This window comes from Oryzias latipes, chromosome 20 (genome assembly GCF_053564925.1).
Source record: "Oryzias latipes strain Hd-rR chromosome 20, Olatipes_Hd-rR_3.1".
NCBI classification, from domain to species: Eukaryota; Metazoa; Chordata; class Actinopteri; order Beloniformes; family Adrianichthyidae; genus Oryzias; species Oryzias latipes.
The window spans coordinates 11,088,948-11,115,229 of NC_136256.1; the positions used below are offsets into that span (position 1 = coordinate 11,088,948).

General features: G+C 40.4%; 1 protein-coding gene across 10 annotated transcripts in view; it reads right to left on the minus strand.

The window, feature by feature from the left end:
* The window catches only part of LOC101159301 (solute carrier family 12 member 7), a 66,203-nt gene extending 43,915 nt beyond the window's left edge, over window positions 1-22,288 (minus strand). For 4 of the 10 annotated variants that reach the window (XM_078938742.1, XM_078938741.1, XM_078938739.1 and 1 more), the window contains exon 1: window positions 9,156-9,449. In XM_078938742.1, coding sequence (XP_078794868.1) covers window positions 9,156-9,264 — 109 coding nt within the window. In that variant the 5' untranslated portion in view covers window positions 9,265-9,449. Of the gene's footprint in view, window positions 1-7,572; window positions 7,748-9,155; window positions 9,450-21,914 lie in introns of those variants that run through there. The other 6 variants (XM_078938738.1, XM_078938737.1, XM_020712608.3 and 3 more) reach the window with 4 other exon arrangements.
* Between the last annotated feature and the right edge of the window lie 3,994 nt (window positions 22,289-26,282).

The window sequence follows — 26,282 nt, forward strand, 5'->3', positions numbered from 1 at the left end:
AAACTAGTACGGGGCACAAAGGAGCGTGCACGTCTTACATGAAAAGCAAATACAGGAGCCGTGCTCATTTGACAGGGTGAGTGGGGAGTTCAAAAAAGTAAAAATCTGTACAACAAGGCTGCATCTTACCTCCTTCACCCTTCCTGTACCCTTGCATGTTGTTTACGTGTTTGGTACACTCGTATACCCATAGAGAAAAATGTGCAGGAACGTTTTTGCTCTAAGGCTCACCGACCAGCCTTTGACCTTGATATTTCATGCGAGCCACCAGAGTGCTCCGTATAGGTTTGCCTAGTTTTCAGCCACTGGCATCCTGTACCCACCCGTAAGGGCAGAAGTGACAGCACCATTAGCTGGGTGAGAACAGATGAGGCCTCTTCCTCCATGTGGCAACTTTTGTTTTAGAGCCGCATTGAAACTGATAAGAGAAAAACAACTAAGCAGGGAGGGGCTGCACGGTGGCGCAGTGGTTATCGCTCTTGCCTCACAGAAAGAAGGCCCCCGGTTCAAGTCCCAGCTGGGGGACATGAAAAACACAACATCAACGGGGGACCTTTCTGTGTGGAGTTTGCATGTTCTCCCCGTGCATGCGTGGGTTTTCTCCGGGATCTCCGGCTTCCTCCCAGTCTCCAAAAACATGCTTCATAGGTTGATTGGCAACTCTAAATTGTCCATAGGTGTGACTGTGAGAGTGAATGGATGTGTGATTGAGGATATTCTACCCTGCAACAGACTGGCAACCAGTCCAGGGCATCCCCTGCCTACGCCCAAGTGGCCGGGATAGGCTCCGGCAACCCCGTGACCCCGAAAGGGAAAAACGGTCAAGAAGATGAATGAATGAATGAATGAACTAAGCAGGGAGGAGTGAGTCACATCCAGCATAATCAAGAACATCTGTTTAAAGTCAGATTAAATTAAATAATCAACTATTTAAACTTTTGCACTTGCACTTCCATAGGGGGGGCAAAAAGGCCTCAAATTCTGAAAATACCAGATGGTGATGCAGGCACACACATGGCCCAAAGGTCTGGTGATTCATGTTAACAACACGAGTCTAAGGTAAATTACTGAAAAATTGCATATTTAGAAGTTGGGTTCAATTTTTGACAATAATGGTAATCAGAGTATTACTGTATCAGTAATTTGATGGATGTATGGAATACTTCTGTAACCTTTAAAATCCAGCATTAGGAGTGATAACTGCAGTCAAGAGATTACTCCAGTGTGTGATTACACACTGTCCAACTTAACTGATGTGATCCAAACACAAGATGGTTTCAAGCTTTTTGTGTGTTTAGGGTTTACTCGTGTACAGTAATCGTTAGCATGCTCCTTTTAATTATGCCTCTGGGCTTCAAATCTGTGACATAACAAAATCTCTTGTGCAACTCAGAATATGGGAGCAAGAGCAAGGCCAAGAAGAAAAAAAACGAGTGCCATTACATAAAAGAAGTTTAACCAAACTCCCCTTCAATCTAGTCAAAATAACTGCTTATCTTTTTTCTCTTCCAGAATCGACACCGTCTTAAAACACACATTCAAAAATGTTACATGTGCAATAACAAACCTACACATAGTCTTTAAATTGGCTGGTAAATTTGTGTTACTGTTTGACTTTCATCTACTGTTTTACCTCAGATGTTTACACTGATAAGACTGAGGGACTTCTGAACATGTGAACGCTGCAATTCTCATCCTGACCAGCAGGTGTCAGTGCTGATAAAAGATACTGAATCACAACTTTTATCCGCTCTCATTTATTTTGGAGTGGGTTTTTCAGTAACTTTGACATGAATTTGACATTTTAAACGTTTGAACTGCTTATTTCAATGCCTAAAAAACGATTTGAGGGCTTACTGCTGTATATAACTTTTTACAGCATGTTCCAGCCGTTAAATCTGTCTCTCTTAAGTCTGGAACACACACACATCATGAAACCCCTGCTGACAGAACACAAGCACACACACTCATGACAATGCACAGAGAGCCTTAAACCTCCACGTACCTTCCCTTGAGGGTGGTTACTCATTAGGATAAAAAAAGGAATGTTCCACCTTTTCATTTAATGGTGCTGCTGGTTTAATTTTGTCTTAGGGTGTTAGGCTGAATGCTACAACACACAAAACTTTATGTTGCTATGTGTATAGAAAATGACAATAAACTCTTTCTAATATTACATTATAATGTAAACAAATAACCAACTGATCAAAACACTATTAAAACAATTGTTTTTAAATTTAATATTTCCACATTTGGTGGTTTTTTGCATGGTAAAAGCAGTCACCACAGGACAAAAACACAACCATGCATTCAAAAGTTAAAATATTCAGATGTTTTAAAAGTAAACTACCAGTTTGTGTTCCACCCCCTGTGATAATAAAAGACAAAGCTGGTACTTTCCAGAAAAACATATAATATAGGTTTAAAATAAAAGTCGACTATAATCAAATCTTAATTTAAATAATATGTTGTGAAAAAAACTATGGAAACAGTTTTTCTGTTACACACAAGTAGAATGTGTAACAGAATGATGACTGTAAAGCTGGGAGCACACAGGGCTGCATTTTGGATTTGATCGTTTGGTTTAGGGAAATCAGAATCCTCCCAAACAAATCAGCAGGAGTCTGCTGCTGTGGAGGAGGGTGGGTCCGAAGAAAAAAGTACAAGAGAGGTCAGTTAAGGTTTCTTACAGTGCCACTCACATCTGAGGTCTTGTAATACACAGGAATAATTGTAACGATAATGGACTACAGAGTATTTTAATATTATTAAGTTTTGTGATGATAATTTATGTATCATCACATACAAGATAGAGAAAAACACATGCAAGATAGAGTGAAAAGGGTAAAGTGGTGCAATATTTCTGAATACTGATGGTGGAAAACTATTTTTTTTTCAGTGTAAATAAATGTATGGTGAACAAATCCTTAATAATCTTATTTTAACATTAAAGAAAAATTCTTCCGTCTGCTTCTCCCGGCTGGGACGGGCTCCATGTCGACTCACTGAACCACAACGGCATGGAGCCGGCTAACAAAAGAAATGAAAGAATCTACCACAATATTTGGTCTAAAGTCAGCTTCACACAACAAGAAAACCTCCATGAAGTGGTTCACTGAATAAGGATGTATCATGTGACACCCTATTGTGTTAACAATCACATCGGTTTATTACTGATAAAATGAGCAGTATGTGAACAGTATCAGAATACTATGAATATATTCAAGACATATATAGATTATTAATGTATTTCTATACAAATATGTCTAAATGTTTAAACTGTGTAAATTCCAAAATGAGTTGAATCAAATCGAGTGGATCGGAAGCATCGAATCGTTCCAGGCTCTGGTGAATCGAATCAAATTGATTCTGGAAATTATTGGTAATACCCAACACCAGTAAATCCTTTAGCTTGAACATTCATCACACACAGATCACATCTGTTCTTCTCTACTAGTTACTCATGCTATTGCGTAGCAGAAATGTCTGGATTTAAATCATTAAAAAAATTAAAATAAAAAATAAAAACACAGTTTAATTCTGCTTTAACATCAACGACTCAGTTTATCATGTCCAAAACAAAGAAGAAGACAGGGCAAGCAGTGTGCAACAATGGATTACAATTGAAGCAATCTAATTATTTTTCTTTTATACATTTGTCATTCAATTTAGAAAACTGTATTATTATGCATCACTTTCCCTTTATACATTCAACCTTTTCACGTTTTGACGATATGGCTGTTTAACCTTCCATCCAACCCCCTTTTTGAGATTGAAAACTATTGGGCCCCCCATCACCTCAACCACAACAGCATTGTATCAATACAGTGTTTACTACTAAGCCAACTACCATCCCTCTTGTTGTCACTGATAAATAAAGGTGATTTTTAAAAACAAAGTTATGTAGTTATTGCACACCAAACTCATTTGGCACATCTAGCACCTGTGACATATTTGTAGTCAGGATATAATAAATAGGTCTCAAATTACCATGGTAACACATTTTTTATGGTTTGTTTCTGTGGTTATTAAGTGACCCCCCCATCATCAACACCACAGCAGTATTCTGTGCCCCCCCACAGGTTGAGGAGTGTCTTATGCAACAATGGGAAGAGCTGCCAAGTTAGATATCACTTGTTTTTAAAGCTGAAAACAATGGAGGAAAAATGTGACGTGACGCATTAGATACTGTATGTTTGCTTGTTTAAGTGGCTATTGTTTGGATTTGAGGAAAATGATCAGACAGCTTCATTTTATGCACTACATTTCTAGGCAAAAAATAATAATTTTTCTTTGCTTAAACAGTAACAACAAATATTTATATACACAACACATAAACAGAAAGAGACCCGTATTAAATGAAGATCCTCTTCCCTTCAGCCAAATTGCGACAAATGCCATTGAAAATTATGCCACAGAAAAATATGTCTTAGGAGAAAATCACACATCCACGAAGAAGATGGTTGAGGACTGCAATTTTGGAGTTTTTACTGTAATAATTCCTGTAATAAAAACCAATGAGCAAACAGTTGTCTTTCAAAAATTCTAATGATGTAAAGTTTGTGAGGACTTTTTTGCCCAACTCCAAGTGAGAGAAGCCAGAAAAACAATGCTGGACTGATTCAAACATAAATGGAGTTGGTTTTTCTGCCATGAGGGCAATGATATGTGGGAAAACCCATAACTCTGAAACATAATTTATATACTTTATAGCTGTTAATCCAGAACAAGGATCAGTTTTACGGATTTTAACGTGTGCCTGTCTGGAAGCACACTTAAAACGACATCCGCCTGAACACTGATGATGGCAAAGTCTCTGTCTTAATCCTGCTAGACCTGAGCGCTGCCTTTGATACTGTTGATCATGGGATCCTTATGCACAGACTCCAAGACTGGGTTGGCATCTCTGGATCTGCCCTAAGTTGGCTCAAGTCTTATCTAGAAGACAGGAAATATTTTGTTGAAATTGGGAGTTGTGTCTCAGACTACATGGGCTTGAATTGTGGTGTGCCCCAGGGATCGATCCTGGGACCCCTTCTGTTCAACCTCTACATGCTGCCACTAGGGCAGTTAATACGCAGTAATAACATATCTTATCACAACTATGCAGATGATACTCAGATCTATGTGTCACTGACAGCAGGTGAATATGGGCCGGTGGATTCACTCAGCCACTGCCTCCAACAGATCAGTGCGTGGATGCAGAACAACTTTCTCCAGCTAAACTCAAACAAGACCGAAGTTATTATTTTTGGCCCACAGAAACAAAGAGAAAGAGTCAGTAGCTACCTTCATTCTCTGTCTCTTAAACCCTCAAATCAAGTCAGAAATCTAGGGGTAATCATGGACTCTGACCTAAACTTTAACAGCCATATCAAGTCAGTAACATCAGTGGCATTTTACCATCTGAAAAACATTGCCAAAATCAAAAACATAGTGTCAAAGCCAGACCTGGAGATACTTATTCATGCATTTGTCTCCAGTAGGTTAGACTACTGTAACGGCCTGCTCACCGGCCTCTCCAAACGAGGTGTAAAACAGCTTCAGTACATCCAGAATGCTGCTGCTCGAGTCCTGACCAGAACCAAGAAGTATGATCACATTAGTCCTGTGCTCAGGTCTCTGCACTGGCTCCCTGTACCTCAAAGAATAGACTTCAAAGCAGCTCTGCTTGTGTACAAGTCTCTCCATGGTCGAGCACCAAAGTACATCTCTGACATGTCAGTGCCATATGAACCATCTCGTACTTTGAGGACCTCAGGGGCCGGCCTCCTGTTGATTCCCAGAGTCAGAACTTAACAAGGGGAATCAGCGTTTCAATATTCTGCAGCTAAAATCTGGAACAGCCTCCCTGAAGGCGTAAGACAGGCCTCTTCAGTGTTCATGTTCAAATCTAGACTTAAAACATTTCTGTCTAGCCGTGTATATGACTGAAAGGTCCTATCTGGTCCTATCTACACTTTTCTTTCCTTTCCTTCCTTTATTTTTAAATCAATTTTCAAATTTTTTCTTTTCTTTTAAAGTAAATTTTACGTTGATTATTTCTATGATGTATTGTGATTTTAATGCATTCTTCTGTTTTGTGAAGCACCTTGAATTACTTTGTGTACGAATTGTGCTATACAAATAAACTTGCCTTGCCTTGCCTAAAAGTCTGCAGGTCAGTTCATGATGAGAGCAGATGTGTCAGTTTAGAATTTGAACCGATCATAAACCTTTCGCATCAAAACAGGTCCTGTGGCTCTGGTTTGTAATAAATGAAGCATTGTATAGTTAATAACAAGTGAAACAGATTAAAGGGCGCTAGTCTGATGTTAAAAGTGCAGATGCTGAAGCCGTTTACGGAGTTAAAGTGTCAAAAAGAACACCGCATAAAGGGCCTCACCCAACTCCAGCTGACTGTGAAAGAATAGATAGGGTGAAAATAGACAGTCTTAGAGAGGAGAGCATGCTTACGGGATAAAAGCTTATCAGAGACAGCAGACTGAAAGCAAGTAGCTGGTAAGGGTGAGATCACAGAACAGGAAATGGGGAAGAAGAGGTCACTGAGGGCAGGACAGTGGTTAAATGACCAAATGTACAAAAGAATGCTTTCATCTAAAAAAAAGAGCTTTTCGTTTTATGAGGGTGCATGTTAAAGGCTCACTACTTCCTTTAAGGTGTCGATTGGATGTCCAAACATGTTCCACCTTCATCAGAAACGGCTGGATGTTCAGCCTAACAATACATGCATTCTTTCTAATAAATACAGTGCACAGTAACAGTCACATATGCAGATTTTGGTGACATAAACAATCTCCAAACCATCGCATTCTCTTTGGTCCCTTTCTCAGTATGTGCTAGCAGAGATAAGAGACAACTGAAGTCCTGCCAGACTAAAGCAAATGACTGGAAACTGGCTGGTGAGTGTGATTGTTGTTGTTGTTGTTTACGTTCGACCGCTGTTTGTGGTCAAACAGCTGTAGACCCTCAATGAGATTTACATCCAGCAAGATAAAACATAACTAGCAACGTCGTTGAGGAAAAACAACAGTTTTGGCCATAGAGAAGCAATGACTGGAGTTTTAAGCAGAACCAGATCCAGGCGAAGAAATAAACAGAAACACATGACAGAAGATGTGCAAAAACACCAGAGGCTGAGGCAGTGACACCGCGACAACTTCACTTCACAAGGAATGTAATAAGGAGCCATCGTGGACATTGTTTTAAATGACAATAGATACTATTGTAAAAGGAAAATTACACTGCTTCATAAAATGTTGCTCTCAATGAGTATGAATCCATTGTGTAAACTTTCTTTTCCTCCCATTCCACCTAAACATTTGGCTCCCACATCTCTGGAACACTGTGTTCTGTCCAACATCTGCATGCTTAACGCAATGAGGGGAAGCAACCAGTGGCTGGGCTTCCAGACCATTCTAAATACCAGTCATTTAAACAAAGAGATGGCAGGGAAAGCACGGCTGCATTGGAAACAGGAGCCAACAGCTTTGATACACTGATTACTTTTCTTCACCAATCACAAATAAAGCTCAAGTACTGAAGACTCAGTGGTTTCAGATTGACTTTTACCTGTTCCCTGCAAACTTTCTACATCCGTAAACACAGTGCGATTCAAAAGTATGTACATCCCTGGGGTGAAAATACTTAATGGGAAGCAAAATGGAGTACAGAAAAAAAAAAGTTAGGAAAAAAAAAAAGGATGTGAGGAGGGCAAAGAGGAACCCCACGAGGCCAACACAACATGGGACAGAGGTGGAGTCTTACCTCCCCCAACCAGCAATCCAGAGCAGCAATCAATATCAGTGACTCCTGTTTGACTCAGTCATGAGCTCTGCAACATGCGTACATCGTGGAGCCTCCCTGGAAAAAAACAACTTCCCCCTCTTCCAGTTTGCACATATCCCTGTTGCTAAACAATCTGACGTCTATTTACTGTAAAAAGAACAAAAACACGGATGATATAAACAGGCTAAAGAATGGGATGTTACAGTGGATTGAGTTTAAAATCATGGCATGCCAAACCGCTCTTACAGCTGCTGCAGCCGTCAGTGACTTAAAGTTTCCCGTGGGCAAAAACAGGCCAACGGGAAAGTAAAGCATTGTGATTTCTTACATAAACATCATAAAAAACGCTATTCTTTCCCTCACAGTCTGTAAACCTCGTGCTCAGCATGTGGCTGTAATTGCAGCTTCTCAGCAGAAATTAAAACCCTGGGAAACCTTTTCACACTGCTTTGTGGAAAAGCGCCGTAAAAGTCGCAACTTCACAAAAAGAGTTAGGAAAAACAAGGAGTTTGTTAAATGTACACTCCGTGACCTGTCAATGCTGAAAACTGAGGTGGTGTGCTCAGGGTACGGAGTGTCATCAGATAACGGGACACCTGGCTGACAGCGTGGGCTTCATGAGGGGGGAAGAGGAAAGGGGTTTTTGCTCCAACGCCAAATCAATACATTGATTTGTTTCCCTGCAAGACGAGGGCTAATAATTGAGCTAAACATTGGCGGGTCAAAGCTAGTCCAGCAGCCAGACGCGACATCAAGCTGAAGTAAATATCTGATCAACACGAGGGACAAAGCAGCAGCTGCTTCAGTTTATGAAAAGCGTTCACAGAGACATGTAAGTGTCACCAAAACCTAGATATTCTCAGCAACACCTTGAACTGTGGTGGAGAAACACACAATGAAATGTGAGTGGCCTCATCCAGACAGAAATCTTTCATTGAACTCTGTCAGACAGAGTAAAAAGACTGACTGACAAGAGCTGCGGGGTCAGACCAGAAGATATTGTGGAACAAAGGCTCATCTCCAGCTGCCTTGAGTAGCTGGTTCCTATGAGGGACACTCACTCAGTCAGCCGAAGAACAACCAAACCTTCCCTCAAACCCTGTCCTCCTTTCACATTATCCACCCCCATGCAGCAACAAACAGTTTTTCAGAAAAATACAGGCTCCAACAAGCCTTGCAATAAAGCCCAATTCTGGGCTAGCTTTTGAATCTGTAAGAACTTTCTAGAAGAACCCACTTATTTTTACAGTGACAGGATAGACTGGGATCCAGCTTTTTCAAAAAGTACAAGACGTACTCCTGAATTGATAGATCTTAATCCAAACTGTGCACCTGAAACGGGGTAGTAAAGCGGTCTCCCATCTCACCTGTGGCATCTTCCTCTTTCAGCTCACTGATGTCATCCTCTTCCTCATTCCACTCTGCTGCCTTGCGGGTGTTGTCCTTCACCGGGACTACAGTGAAGTTAGTTGGCATTTTTTTTACACCATGTGCTTCCTCACTGCCTTCTGAGCGTCGCGCTGCTGTCTTCCTCCCCTCTGCCTTCTCCTCTTCTTCTCATTCAACCAAGACTTTTTGCTCCCAGCTGTCTGGAAAGACACAGAGTCCTCCTTCTCCTCCGTTTTAGCTTCAGTCTCTAGATTTCTGCTGTCCACCCATGTGACCCCGACCCCCACCGCTATTAACCCAAATAAGGAAGAGCGAGACGGCCCCGCCCAATGGGGGCAGAACATACAAATACATGCTTCCAGGAGCACAACATGACATGCATTTGTGTTCATCAGTGTGTTGGAGCATATAAATAGCTGTTGTGAGCCTGGGGGCAGATCCCTATCCTGGTATGCAGCTCTGTCCCACAAACAACCAAAACAGCCACAGTTGGCTGGTGTTCAAAGAGAGGAAAGAGCTCACCGTGGCTTCATTCAGGAAGATCTCACACCTCTATTATCTCAGCCGGCACTGTTCATTTAGAGGCTTTTAGATGGCAAGGAATTATATTGTTGCAATTATTGCAAAAAACAATGGAAAACTACAGCAAGTGGAAGAGTTTAAAGCTCTAATCACCGGAGCTCAGAAAAAGAATGTGGGATATCTTTTCAAAAGGACAGGAAAGGATGTGATAAAATCACATTAGCACTGAGGTGACCTGATCACCTGCAAACAAAGAAATCACCTCCAGAAGAAGTGGAGTCCACAAAGACATTCTCACATGAAATAACCTCGTGGAGAAAGGGGCTTGTTTGGCTTTTCCACATCCCTTAAAAAGTTACCCACCCCCACATATATAACGTGACAGCACGCCAGATCAATACAGAAAGAGGAAGGGTGGTGGTGGTGGTGGGGAGGGGGGGGCTGAAGGGAACAGGAAGGGAGGAGGTGAAAGAGAAGGTAAAGAGAGAAAGGGACCATTATGAGTTCACAGGAAAGCATGTCCTCTGGGTAACACTGCTAGTTATGCAAAGTGATTTTTTTTTAACTACCTCTTGCAGAGGCTGGAGTGAATCCACATGTTGTCGTCTGTTCTGTCTTTTTCCCCACACAATCTGGCCTGGAGTCACCAGACACAGGGGTAATATTAAATCATCTGTTTTCTTGGCTTATGATGACTCATAAAGAGCTAAATATCCTTCTGTCCAATAGGTAGGTGTGACAGCACATGTGGAGCCATCCTTCACTTAAAAACACTTTAGATCCAACTTCTGCCAGAACAGGGATGTTTTCTGACTGTTTTTAAAAAGTCAAACAACATCTAAACAAAGTCTGACTTTCTGCAACACAAGCGTTCCTTATGCGTGCAGGCTGCACCGGTTCAAGTTCTCTCTCAGGGATAGACAATCAACTAGGGCCAAAACCACAAAGCCCCTCTTGTTAAAGAGTTGACCAGTTGCTGGGACATAATGAGTGTTTTATCGGATTTAGATTTTAAAAAGGCTTGAAGCATTGACTGTATATAAAGAACTGGACAAAGTGACCACTCCCACTTGCACTCCAAATAGGAAGTACCAGCTCAATTTGTCAGAATCACCATTCTTGCTCTGCTACCTTCTTTTTTTTTAACATGTTCTTTCTACAATATTTGTTCTTTATTGCAAGTTATTGAAGTTACTCAACTGACCACAGGGCTCCAGACTAACTTTTTTCACTAGGAGCACAGTGGCCCCTAACTGAAAATTTTAGGGGCGCATACCGTAAATCAACATGCTAACCAAATCTACTAATTTCCACTGTATTACTAATAAATACTTTAATAATAGATGCAGAAATTACAATGTGCTGTTTCAAATTCAGTGTCACATTTTATTCTGCACTTTTGAAGATGCAACAACGAGGTAAACTGACAGCACCATCGCTGTCATGACAGTACAAATAGTTAAGAAAACGGATGGAAATTTATCTTTGTGACACCAAATAGGTGCAGCCAAGATGCACAATAAGCGTGTTTGAGATCACCCAGGTGAACTCAACGCTGCGCAGATCACCTGGTGTGTGACATATATTTTTGTTTTTGCTCCAACATCAACTGTCAATCATCGCAAAAATATCGCGAGAAAGGGGTGGGAGCAAGGGGCAAACCTACCCGGACACAGCTGGAAACTGAACTGACTGAAAGCTGCCCTACAGACTACAAAACAATGCATAATGGGACATGTGTCCTGATGGTTTTTGTAGTGGAGTGACTAATTAAAATAATTTAAAATACCAATTCATTAAAAAAGGCTACATACATTACAAAACCTTAAAATAATCATAAAATATATAATAACACAGATCATACTAAGGGTGAGAAGAATATTAAAACTAAATTGAATGTTAAGGACAACTCCAACTTCCTGTACTCCTTCAGTCTTGCTGTATTCGCCTTCATCTCACAGCCCCCCCGCCTGGTCTCCCCAACGATCCAGGCGAGGTGCCGGTTCATCTCAAACACGTCTATCGTTGCATTTTCCCCACGTATTTTCAGTGTGTCTAAAACTAATGTTGTTTTTGCTCGCACGTGTTTAAAGTTCAAGCCCCGTTAGCTGTCACGCATGTAGGTGAGGGACATTTATTCTCCTCAGCTGACCCGACTCCCGCGGGACAGTTTGCGGTGTGCTGCCGTAACCCGTATGATGCGCCGCCGTAACCGTAACCAAAACCTAAACCTTTACGCGCGCTCGATTATCTCTAGGCCCCTCCCCCTACACGCATTTTAGCCACTCACAGTGGCTTTCCCTATTCTTCTCACACGCAGTGGCCGCCTCACACACAGGCATCACGCGAGAGTGTACGTGCTCGCGTTTCATGAGTATGTGCGCGAGTGTGTGTGTCTGCCTGCGTGCGTGTGCGCTAGCGTCTCATTGATTATTTCATTGATCATTGACGTTCCCCTTCCACGTTTAATGTATAAAAAAAAACGGAGGGTGGGGGGGGGGGGGGGGGCAAATTTACTGGTCGCACATGTGCGACTGGATGTAAAATTCAGTCGCACACTCTCAAATTTTGGTCGCAAAATGCGACCAATTGCTGCAGTCTGGAACCCTGGACCAATCAGATGGCAAAAGCACCTTGTGCCTACTAGCCCCCCAGTAGAATATTTGATTGACAGATTCTCCCGAGCTTGCTTTCAGTGGGAGGGGTGTGGACTTCGAACAAGCTTTCTTATGACTGGCGACAGTAGTTGTCATAGAAACGTTGATTCAGACCAATCACTGCTGTCTGGCTCCAACATGGCAAGGTCTGTTTCGCAGAAAAATGGCGACTGAATTGGCTTCATTTCACTGGAGCTGGAGGTAAGGAATTTTCTATGTGTGATGTCACACCTGCTCTGTCCAGTTTTATATATACACAGTCAGTGGTTTTCTACGATGTCTGATCATTATTTGGACAGTATTGCTGTCTGAAATGATCAGACAGCGTAGAAAACTACAAACAAAAGGCTAACTTTTGGTCTAAATAAAAGCCAGAGTTTTCTTTTTAGTGAAATTGCTTGGATATAATTAAAAATGTAAGTATCTTAATAAACTTGAATTTTTTAGGATTTGTGGATGCATCGACAGAGCAGAAGTCTGGGCCCCATAAATGGAAATCTTTACATAAAGTTACCTAATCGCCAATAGATGTTAAAGTAAATAGAAATATGTAATATTTAGAACAGAACAATTCTATTTTTGTAAAGTTTAATAAGGAAGTTGAAAATTTTGTATTGAAAACAGTGGGCAGTCAAAGACAACATTAAAAATAGAAGAAAAGGTCTCGTTTTTGCTTCTGTTCTCATACACACAGATATTGTTGCTTACCATAAATGTGCTGAAAGATCCTCATGATCGCAACAGAAAGACTGATCACTAGATACAAACCTGCTTTCTTTTTCCTTTTGCTTTATATAACCAATGAGAAAACAAATTAGATTAAATACTTTCAGTAAAAAATGCAGTATAAAAGTGTTTCTTTTAGAAACAAACAACTTCTATAAGTAGGTCAAAAGTATAAAGACTTTCATTTTTTCACCAACATTTGAAATGTATTGGACAGTCCAGGATGTCAGGCATCTATCTGTTCATGTAATAATACTTTATATTTAATGCAAGAATGTGTTCAAAGTAGTAGTTACAAAGTAACAAAGATAAATTGTTTAAGCATTAAACTCCAGGCTTTTTAAACATCCAAATGATATCATCCCAGTCTATTGTTCAGCTAACAGCAGCTAGATGATCTGCAGTTTTTGTCGGCGGGCTCAGATTTCTCCTCTCCAAATAGACATATTGATTGACTGCATAAGAGAACGGCGGGTGTGAGAGGATATGAGACATCTGCAGAGTGCAGTGAAGGGCGCGGATCCGCTCTCCATCTTTCAAACCAGGCAAGACAACTCTGACTACTGGTATATGCAGCTGACATCTCCATGGTGTTTAGCATGAAGAAAATTGAGTTCCAGTTCTTAACTTATAAACAAAAGGACAATTTCCTTGTTGTCCCTTAGAGAACACAACTTGCATGTTTGCATAAAAAGAAAACCCCAGCTGTGCATTTGCTGTAAAGCTGGATGTGTAGCAGTGAACGCAGTGGGCTATACCGTCCAAACCCAGGCTACATTTCAGTTCCTTACATCTTTACCGTCTTGCTATGATTGACCAAAAAAAGGCTGAGGTATTTTACACTCAGCTCGACAGGACAGGAATCATTTTAGGCCAGTATTTCCTAAAGTTGGGTGTTCATTGTCTTCAGGGACTTAAAACAGCATAATTTACCAGGAAACTCCATGAACTTGGAATAAAAAATAGGGAAAACAAAAAAGGCATTTCTTTAAGTGACAGTATCTAAAGTTTAAACATGTAACAAATATGTATACTTTTCTTATGTAAAAACTGAAAGTGCACATGTGTTTTTCTGTTTCTTTAGGATACAAGAAATATGAAATAAATAAAATAGGTAAAAAATAAAAATATATCAACCCAATAGTGTCAGCACGTTTCTATGTCAGTAAAAAAATCTAACTTTTAAAATAAACAAAGAGAAAGAAAACCCTTGATCTAAGCAGAAGTTGATTTGTTGCATAACATTAAATGTGTGTGTGTCAGCACCACAGAGAGGATGACAGCTTCCAGTAAATCATCAACATGAAACTACAACTCACTGGAGTTCTAATAAGAATTGTGGACTAACAAACCAGCTTCTGTTCTTGTTCTTGTTTTATGAGTTGACATGGAGTAACATTTCATTCCATTATTTTACAATTCCTACTTCATCTCTGGCTTCAGCTGCAAGTCTGTTCCTGAACTACCTAAAAAAAATCCTAAGATTATGCAAAGACATTATGTTCATAATGGACTCTGGATCTAATTTATTCATTCATCTTCTTCCGTTTATTCCCTTTCGCTGCCGTGGCCCTGAGAATAAACCTTTCTGGGGAATAAACCCCGAAAGGGACTTATACCGCAGAAAACCCACTTATGCACGGGGAGAACATGCAAACTACACACAGAAATGTCCCCCATTGATGTTCTGGTTCAGGTCCCCCAGCCAGGACTTGAACCGGGGACCTTCTTGAGTGAGGCAAGAGTGCTAACCGCTGCGTCACCATGCAGCCAGATCTAATTCAGTTAGGTTTTATTACTCCCAAACAATGGATTGGCAAAAAGTTGGTTTAATGATGCTACACTGCCCTCCAACGACCACAGGAAGAATTGCAACTTCAGGGAAAATCTTCTTAATATCTGTTTCAACTACAAAACAGAAAGGAAAACTCCACAGAATGTGGTGAGAATGGAAAATTCTACAGTTGAATGAGTCAGGCTTTTCCAGTGTTGACCAGGAAACCACAGAAAATCATTTCTTTTTAAAACATTTCTGTGACTTGGTGTCATTTGGATTGGAAAGAGGCCATTGTCAAAGATGAACTCGAGTCATATGATGATGATGATGATGATGATGATGATGATGATGATGATGATGATGATGATGATGATAATGATAGGAAAATCCTAATTCTTACAACTAGCACATTGAGATGATTTCATAAGAAGCTGTGAAGAGCCCTCTGCATGATAGCCCAAAGTCAAAAATGATAGCCCTAAGCCCAAAGTCATGGGTAGCTGGACCTAAACAATCTCAGATGTCAGAACTCTATCCAGTCATCCATCCATGTAAAGTTAAGGAGGTGGAAGTAGAAGAATTTGACAACAAGCCGAGTCTCTTCATAGCTGGGAACTAAGGTTTTCTCATTTAAATCCCAGCAGGATTTGAAATTAAGGCATTAAATCTGTTATGAATCTAAACCACTGAAGCCAAATTAAAAATATATTTATACCGCGGCTAGAAGCCTGTACTGCATTGGTCACGCTAGTGCTGTTTAACTAGACTGCAGTCATGTCAGCTGCTGATGACAGTGTTCATGACCTCCAGGCTCTGCATTCACACAGAACAAGACACCTGCAGCAAACATCTCAAAACACATTCTGACATGGCATCCTGATGCTTCACTAGATACTAACAATGCAAGCTGCTTAAACTTTCAGGTCGGGAGAAAAAGTGCTCCTCATTAATTTAACATGCAAACAATTATGTGGGATGAACCTCAGAGAGGCACTGCAGGAACTCATTCATGATTGATGTGACATTTGGGAAAAGATCGACTAACTCTGAGAAAAGTCCTTACAGAACACTTTTTTGGATTCAGAATAGTATATTTTTGGTAACTTAAAGGAAATAATTCTTTCATTTTTGAGCTCTCATAACTCCATATGCAAGACAGGTGAGTAAATATAATTTTAGGGTTTAAAAACCAAACAGCAGTTCTGTTTAAAACACCACTTTGATGAAAGGTTATCCTTTTTTACATTACATTGTTACATTACATCTCTCTAAAGCAGAGATACACAATAATATTCCCAAAATATTGCTCTCAACAGTTATGTAAAGTCTTAGTTAAATGGGGGAATGACCCATACAGGTGCTGCAGGTTTTGGGTTACCAGGCCCATGGAGGGTTGTAAAGGACATACCTCCCTTGGGGGAGTGCAGGTATGGCCTGCAGTTCCCTTTAGGCTCATATGGCCACCTCAATGGTCATCATGAAAATGGAACGTATGATTGCTGTGCATGTAGTAAGTGTATTATGATGCATTTGTGAGGCCTTTAGTTGCACACATTTATGATGCATAGGTGATGCTGTCATACGACACCCTTATGTCACACTCTGGTTCTTGGTAAGGTGGGAGTCTTGGCTCCTTACTGGCCACGCACAAATACTGCACGCACGGGGAGTGCAAGTTACACAAGTGCCTGTACGACACCTGGAGGAGCTCACACAAACTACGCTCTGATTGTCTAATTTCCTCATTTCTAAAAGACTCCACAAAGCACTTATCACAAGAAGAGGACAAAAGCTGCTTGTGCAGGACGCAGGATTTTGGGAATTAGAACAATTAAAAATCTGTACAAAACGCCTGTGTCCCACCTACTTCAACCTTACTACCCTTGCATGTTGTCTAAGTGTTCGCTACAACCTGGCCTGTAGAAAAAAATGTACATGAACAGTATTGCTCTAAAGCTCACTGAGCACTTTACAACCTTAATATTTCATGCACCCTGTCTTCGTGGCCCGTACAGGTTTGCCCGTCTTTGTGGCCCGTGTGCACCGGTAGGGGCAGTCGTGCTTAGGACATAAAACTGCTGCAACTGTTCCTAAGTATAGCTGTTTCAGTGTGTCAAATGCAAGGAATCAAACATGCTCACAATGGATTAGGTCTTTTAACACCTTTTGCAGATCTCCATCCCTGCAAAACTTCCTTCATCTGTCACAGACAGTTTAATTTCTTTAAGATGTAAACGTAATCCGAGTCATCCTCAGCATCCAAGACAAGCCATCAGCCACGCTCCGACATCCAGAAACTGCAAGGCATTATTGGCTGACCCTCACTTATTTGGCTCTCTGATTGAGAAACAGAATGTATGTCTATGTATCCTCTACTGTTAATGGGGTACAATATTACCCACGGACAGAGGAGTCTTATATAACCAGATAGTTTATTTCCCACACTGCTTTTCCCTAATTGTTGCATGTCTCAACATGAAACCAGAAACAATGAGATATTTAAATCGCCTGACAGAAGGCGAGCCAATCGAACAGCTGCTTCTTACTAAACACTAATTATGAAGCTTATTTACACTTCAGTGTGCACCAACACCATGTGACCATGCAACACAGCTTTCTGAAGGCCAAACCAGCTGGAACCTAAAATTAACAAGCTTTGTCCTGAGACAGTTTTTATATAACTTCATTTGTTAATTTCACCTATTTTTCTGGACTACAGTGAAAGACCACCATTGACAATGGAAACAAAATTTCAAATTAGATTTTAACACAGGAAAAAAAATATTGTCAATAGATGTGCTTAAAGAATTATCTTCCAAGCACAGGACTGTATCATAGGGATAAAATAAACATGGGGAAACAAAAATATGGAGACGAAAAACAAGAAATATATCTAGAAAAAAAGCATTTAAAGGAAAATGAAAGTGATCGTGGGTAACAACAAAGGTTATTTAGAAACAGACTTTTTTTTCAAACTTTTCCAAAAAGATTTGTCTTTTCCAAGACTTCAGAATGCGCCTGAAACTCTAAATATATCTAGAAAAAATATCATTTCCAAAAAAAATGAAAGTGGTCATGGGTAAAAATAAAAAGTCCTTTAGAATCTGAGATTTTTATCTAAATTCTTTTTTTGAATGATTTTGAGTCTTCCCTTAGATTTTAGAGGAACTTCAAAGGAACCGAAGCATTTTTTAAAAACCATAATGTTTGCTTCAAAAAGAAAACGCTAATATTGACACAAACTGTAAATTCGGTCAAATAAAAGACAAAACTGTTTAGCTAAGAACAGAAAAAATATTTAAAAAAAATATTTTAGTTAAGAAATGAAAACTAATTAAAAGAAAAGATGCTCGCAATAAAAGTAATCCTTAAAAAGTGTACTATAGACAGGCCTCTCAGAAGTGAGTTATTTTATGATTAACAATAAATAGCTTTATGAGTTCATAAAATCTGGGTCATAAACTAATAAATGAAAGGTCTGGGCATTTTTTCATGATGGCATAAATGGCATGTTTAACAGTGCTGATCTCAACCTTAGTCAGGAAAAAACCCCATCATGACATCCTCTTGGCAAACATCAGATATTACACGTTGAATTAAAAAAAAAAAGGAAAAACAAATTTGGAATATTTGGTTTTAGTGAAAATAGCTTTTTCAGATAGAAAATACTGGTCTTTTGTGTTTTTATAACCCCGTTGACAAAAAGCTCTGTGACTAAAAGCTATAAATGTTTTCTTTTTTTATAAGCTGCATATATTTACTTGTCTTAATAAAAATCGCAAATTAACCTTTGAGCCGAAAAAAACAGTGTAAAATCTTGATTTGTGAGCCAAATATCAGATTTTAAAAATAGTCCTCGGGTAGTTTTAGATTATGCAAAACTATTTCCAGCCTCTTTTTAAACACCTTCTCTAAGACAACAAAAACAAAATAAAATATAAGCTAATTTAACCTTTTTTCTAATGGTATACCATGGTGGTACAATGAACACAAGCTGTTCCATGCTTCTAAAAATACCAGTTTCACTGCTGAGGAGTTAAACTGATGAGGAGCTGCCTCCATAAACAGCAAAACATGCAGCAATCATTCATCTACTGATTATAATCCAGTTAAATGTCAGACCCTTGGACAGAGGGGAAATGAATAAGACGCAAAAAAGATAATCAACTTTGTCACTTAAGAACATATCAGTGATTAATAACATGGGCTTTTATTTTGAGGTTAATTTGGAGCAGACACATTATTCCTGAAGATTCCACTGTAATGTAAGGTAATAATTACTATTTAAGAAAAAATGTGATTTTATGGACAAACAAAAAAAAAAGAAAAGTAATCAAAGATAGTGGCATCTGAGAGGGTTTGCATCATGAGCAAATGGAGCAAACATCTTAACCAAAAATCGTGTTTTTAGAGAGGAAAAAAACGGGAAACTGAACTCATAAACTATTCAACCGCACAGAGATATTTCTTCATACTTGCACCAAAAAGGGCAGACAGGTCCCAACTTGTTGTTTTGTTATACAAGTTGAAATTCATGGAAAACATGTACATGTTCCCTTGCTCTGTGATGGTTAGACTTTGTTAACCACACCCATTAGCAATTTTCTAAGCCACAAAGCTGTGCCTGAGAACTTCCCCATGTGATATCATATTTGTGTGTATATTTTGCTCCTCAGGGGACTATTTTATTGTTTCTGAATCAACAATCAGAAGTCTGGAGGGAAAAATCAGTTCACTCTTTTAAGCAAAACACATCCCACATTTCTAAGAGTGCACAACAACTGAGTGGAGTACAGTAATCTTCATGTCTAAAAATATGTTTGAGAATTTAACAGTCATCATCAGAAGCTTCAGCGACCATCCACCCAGACTGCTAAACTGACTCTGGACCAAACAAACCCATAGTCTCCATTTCTACAGTTTTTAAAGGACTAAAAACTCAAGAATGTGTTCATATTAGGGTTGTGCCGATGGACGATATCATCGTCCATCGTGATGGGTGACTGACATCCCGATGGAGAGACCACCATCGTGATGCCACGCCCCCGCCACGTTGCGCGTCGACACCAGAAGCCGCGGTTACATGTACAAAATATCTTGATGGGATCAATGGTCGGATTAGAATCCAACCGTGTAGATGGGCCCAGAAAAATGTTTTCAGAATATAAAAACGTTCACTAAGGTCACAATTTCGGTCGGAATAAATCATTTGCACATGCGCAGTATTCGCACATGCGCAGTTTGAAAACCGGAAGGGGATACAACTTCCGCCGAGCGGCTTTTTTTCCAAACTTTATTGAATGTTACAATTCAATACAAAACGATAACAGCACCGAGCGGCTATATACATTGACATGTCAGCTCGGTAAAATACGAGATGATCTTCTAAACGTGCTTTTAATAATGTTACGGTTATTATGAAACATCTGTTCGCTCATCATTTGAATTTTAATCCATGTGGTCAGTGCTTTTTCTGAACGGAGCCAGGATTAGCAGTATGCTAACACGGGCTAACAACATTAGCTTTGGGTGGCGCTGCACGTAAACGTGTAAGAATAACATCAGCCTTTATTTAGTCGGGACACGACTGGAAACACAAATCCGCGTGATTGTTTGAATGTTTTCTAAGGACTGAGCGACATTTCTGCTTTGATGCTCAAACCGCTGTGTGTGCTGACGATACGAGCTGTGCTCAGACACACGTTTAGACCCGGTTCTGAGTTTGATAGCTCGTACCCCTAGAGCTGCGGGACGGATCGCAGTCTTAAATCTCCCACACATACCGCTCATGTACCCCCCCCCCTTCCCATCAAACACAAAGCTGTAAATCCGCACTCCGCCGGTCCACTTCGCTAAGTGCGGGAGCGGACTACTTCTTTTCTATCTTGCTTGTTACTTTTTCTGTTAAAGTCACTTCCCTCAGTTGGATCATCGCGGATTAACCATTAGTTGGGAAATAAAATGAAAAAAGCAAAATAACGAATAGCAGTTATATAAGAACGAAAAATGTAAAAATACCCCCCCCCCCCCCGCCCCCGACGATATCATCGTCCATCCCGATGGTTGACAGCAAACATCGTCAACGGCCAAATTAGGGGACATCGCCCAACCCTAGTTCATATAGTCCTTAGGTACTTGTGACTTTGCTGTGATCAGCTGATTTAAGCACACAGACTTAGTCATGGAAAAGCAACATCCTTAAAAACACACACACACACACACTACTTCTTCATATGTTTGTCACAGCTCAGGGCACATTTCAGCCACACAGAGTAGTGATCCCTAATAACTAAACGCCGCAAAAGCCTGGATCATGTCCACCCAGCACATCCCTGTGCTACCATCATCCCGCGTGCATGCCTGGCTGGTCCAAGCCGTCATCCCGCGTGCCTGCTTGGTCAAGCTGCCTGCTAATTGTTCCGGCACCTTCCATCTACCAACCTGTTGCCATAGAGCGCTTGTTTGTCAGGCTCGTCGAGCAAAGTGCAGCTAGATTGTGTGGCTGACTTCTTTTATAAAAAACAAAAATAGCTTTGACGCAAAAGAGCCCATGTTATTTGCAGAAGCTGTCTTATCTATCAAACTGAGATAAATGTCCCTCCTTTTTTCTTTTATTCAGATGGGCTGAAGAAATCAGATTTTTTTATTCTATATGTATGACGTCCAACACTTGGGCAAAACCGTTTTCTATTATTCCCTGATACGAGAAACAAACAGCAGAAATCAGCCGGAAGTCCAGACTGTACCAAAATTTACTCAATCGGGTGAAGTAACTCACTCATTCTTCCCTTTTTTATAAAATAAAAAGTCAGTATTTTTTTTAAATAATCGGGAACTGCTAAATTTTCTTTTAAAAATGTTAAAAACAAAAACAAAGCGTTCGGCAGCATTGTATTTAAAAATGTCAGTCTATTCTAATCAGCCAGAAGTGGTTTCTGCCATCATTAGTTTCGGGGTACCGTCACTTTGACCGGCAGACTCCTGTGAAAAGCCTCAGGACTAATAATCCCTGCAGATAAACGAGATAAGAAGTGGGACACACAGAGCCGTCTTACCGTACTTGTTGGGCTCTCTGTTGTAGTCCAGGATGTGCAGCACAGCGCCGGCGTCCGCAGGTTCGAACACCGAGTCCTCAAAAGGCTCATTTCTGTCCCAAATTCCGCCGGGGCTGCCGCTGCTCGCGCCGCCGGGGTCCGGTACCGGGCCAGCGACAGTACCTGAGAGCCCCACTTGTCCGGAAACCGAACCCGCGCATTCAACGGGGACTACCAGGAACCTGTCGCCCATTTTTTTCAGTTAATTTCTAAAGCCAAACTCACGTTGGCGGGCAAACACGGGCGCTCGTGCGACTTGGCCGCAAGAGAGACACGCGCACTTTCCGATCAACGGATTGATTACAATAGAGCAGGGCCTGCCTCCCGCCTTCGCTGATTGGCTAAACCGCTAGAAGAGCGCTATCAATCTCCACCGTAAGCCAATCAGAACTCTTAGTTCTGATTAATGACTTTATTTACCAAATATTCAAGTTTTTAATATTTTTATCAATCTGGTCATCCTTTTGATTCATTTTCTCTTCTTTTCAAAATTTTTGCTTACATTTTTAATGCCAAATTTTAATATAACTTTAGTCAATTCTAAAATGCACCTAATGGGGCAACTATATTATTTCCCCCCATAAAACTGGGGGTTCAGGAAGTGGAAGAATGCAGCTGAACAGAACACTTCTTAAAATAGAGCTACATTAGTTATATTGGTACAGCACATGTAGCAGCATGTTACATTACAAGCTGTCCTAGTGGACTCAAAAGTAATAGAGCAATTAACACTTACTCTGTACATCTTCACCATATAAAAAGACTTTTGTCATAAAAGCTTCATAGATCATTCTAATTTAAAAAAGTAATAGTGGTTTAGTCATTTGCACACACCCTGCCTTATAACTGTGGTATGTTCCAGCTTGGAATAAATGGTGTGCCAATACCTAAGGATAGAGTGACCGCTCATATTTCCCAGCAGTTTTGACACATACTCTCCGAGCACGCACATCAAAATTCAGCAGGACAAACTGTTTTCCATACAAGAACAGGAAGGGCTGTGACTCAAATGGAACACAATACTTAGATGCATTAAAGTTGGTCTAGAAGGAACCTTTCAGTTTATGTTTTAATTTACAGGAAACAGACAGCGTTTGGGTGTTAGAAATCCATAATCACAATATGAACTACATTGCATGTTCTTTCAGGAGGCGCAGAGGTGCCCATCTGTTCACCAAATACTAGAGAAATCCCCTCGGTGGAGATTATGTAAGCCCGAGAAGACACAGCAGGTTATTTTGCTGAGCAACTGGATCACACTATAGCAAAACAGTTTATGAAGCGCTGATATTTCAGGTCAGTAGGTCAGACATAGTTGAGTTCCTGCAAGAGGAAGCCTCAGATGTGAGACTAAAAGAACAGAATTGAGCTTTGTGGAATTTTTCTTTTTTTATAAGAAAGAGATTGGGCAGATTATCTCATGAAAAGGTTTTTGCTGGATATTTACACAAAGCTTGCACATAGATCACATATCACAGCAGCCAGATTTAGTCATACTTTGTCAAACAGGTTTGCTAAATGTTTGAGTTTCAAGGCAGAGAACGTAGAATGGAATACAACTTTATTTTCCACTAAAGTGCAAGATTGTCTTTGGCTTGCCAACATCAGAAAAGACAAGATTTAAACAAAAATTGACTAAATTATAAAAATTACATTGACAAAATGTGTCGTAAGGAATGACTGAAGAAGGCTAAGTTATAGTACCATAAAACAGCTCACAAACACTGCAGAACGTAAGAGAACAAACAGATTCCAACCAATCCAAGTATCAAGTGTCTCCACCAGTCACAGTTTTGTAAATCATTCCTAATCATCTGTCATTTTCTCTTCTGTCAATGTCTAGACTAGAGAGAATATTCTGGATGAACTCCAGAAACCGCTCAGATAGGAGCTACTTGAAGGGTGTCCTGTGGACCAAAATAGACAGCTGGCAGAACAGTTGGATGACTTATGGGAGGGAATGTGAGGGGCTAGTTGAGTGGCTGTGTTGACTTTACAGCAGCAGTTAGAGTCAGTTTAGTGTGGTGTTAATATCAAAAAGAGGGCAGAAAAACAGAATGATTAAGTGCAAAGAAGTCCAGTGTGTATTTCTGAGCTTCCTTGAATTCACTTTGGGCAGATGAGGGACAAAACAGGATGTGGGCGAAAAGATAAGGTGCTGAAATTAGTAATCCTCCGTGTCTGTGTTGTTTTAGTCATCCGGAGCTAAACTCATCACCTCAGTGCTGAATGAATTAAAGGCCTCAGCTGTTATTTGTTCCTCCTCCCTTACTTTCCCTTCAAAAAAAGGACAAAATGAATACACAACCACAATACTACAATGGTGGAGACTTTTATAATGGCAGAAAACAAAAACTCTCCTAAATCACATCAGCCGTTTTGAATTAATAAACACAATAATCAATAAATGCCGGAACAATTCACAATTGTATCCACTAAATGAAATGTGCAAATGTGATGGCCACAGTTCCTTCATATAGTTGGGGTAGGCATTTCTGGTGTAGCATCTCCTCTTTATGGTAAAGCCGATTAAGGATGTTTGGACAGAAAAGTTTCTGATGTTATGAAATTTAGTCCCATGTTTTGACTGAAATGGTTTCCAGCAAATGTTCCACTTTTTGGAGGCAAAAGAGGAAGTTCTGAATGTTGCAGTTCCTCAAAAGACCACTGGAGGCAGAATTCACAAGGAAGCGAGTTCACTCCTGTTAGATTTTATCCCCAAAATAAATGTATTTAAAAGTTGATGTCAACACTTTTTATGTATAAATCGCGTCGCAGTGAGAAGGCCCTGGTTCAAATCCCTTTCTGTGTGGAGTTTGCATCTTCTCCATGTGCATGCGTATGTTTTCTGTGGGCACTAAAGCATTCTTCCAATGTCACAGAAAATGCTTCATAGGTCAATTGCTCACTCTAAATTGTCCTTAGGTGTGAATGTTAGTGACTTCATGTGAGTGAGTGTGTGGCCCTGCAGCAGACTGACTAACTGTTAAGGGTGTACCCCATCTTTGCCCAACAGTAGCTGGGACAGGCTCCAGTGACCCTTAAAGGGAGTTGGTAGAATCACAAAGTGCATTGATAGATTTTTGATTGGCAGGCGAGTAGAGCCATTGTTGGTCTAGCAAGTCTCTTAACTTTATTCAGCCAGTTTGGTCATTTCAGCTTGTTTTTGAGTTGGGGGAGTAAACTCTAGTAAATGTGCCCATCCCACATCTGGTTTAAGTTTCGCTGTTGCTTTGGGTGACGTCAGAGATTATCTAGCCATATGTTTATGGCTTCCAGCTGCTGAAGAGTATTTAAATAATTTTTTATTAAAAAAGGGACCAAATGTTCTTTGGGACTGCTATCTGAAGCAGAAGGGAGAACATTTTCCGGTGAACTGGAACCTTTATTTTGAAGGAGACTAGGGTCTACTTATTGGGTCTCCATCAGAGACCCAATAAGGTAAAGGCTGCACAGTTAAAACAGTTGACCTTTGCCTAATCAGGGACTCAGATTTGGTAGTACCGCGTGGATGGCGCCGTTTTTGCTTCACAGAAGGGCTAAACGTTTGAAAATACATCATGGAGGAGAAATTAATAATTGTAATTTGTGTCTTTTATTGGAACAGAGCTGTGAAAGAAGCCTGGAATGAGATTCATGAGATTTGGACCGCTTCGACATTTCACACCCAGCCTCTTTCAACTTTAGGTGGCGGTAGCGGACATGCGCCAGTATCAGGTAGCAACAGTCCACACTACACTTCGTCATTCTTTTTATTTTTTATTTTTTTTTTACTTGTCCTGTCCAACAGCTAGGCAGGCAGATGAGAGCTGAGGGCCTCTTGTGTTGGACATATTTTACTTTAACAAGAGGGGTTATTAATCTTCAGACAAACCAAAGGTGTGACTGAACAAACCCCTTTTGTAATTGAGGCCAAACTTTATTCATTTCAACCATGATTGAAAATCTTTGGTGTTGGACCGGACGGAAAAGGAAAGAAGGGAAGAAGAGGGAGGGATGTCAGAGGGGGGGGGGGGGGGGGGGGGGTATTAGTGAGAGGGGGGGGTAAGACCATGAAGCAGCATAGAGCAGACAGGTTTACTGGTTGTTTATCGTTACGGTACAGTTCAAATGTAGTACAAAACGGGCGGGGCCTGTTCACACACACTCAAATATTATCAACACACCTGCTAGCTGTAAAAATGTCAACATGTACACAAAACAGATAGTGTTCTCGAACGCATACCTATGCCTTTAAACCAACCAGTGTGAAATCTTTCATTCATTCAATCATGCAAACTATAAGTGCAAAGGTGAGCTAACACCTGTGCTCAGGTGAGTGTTTATGTT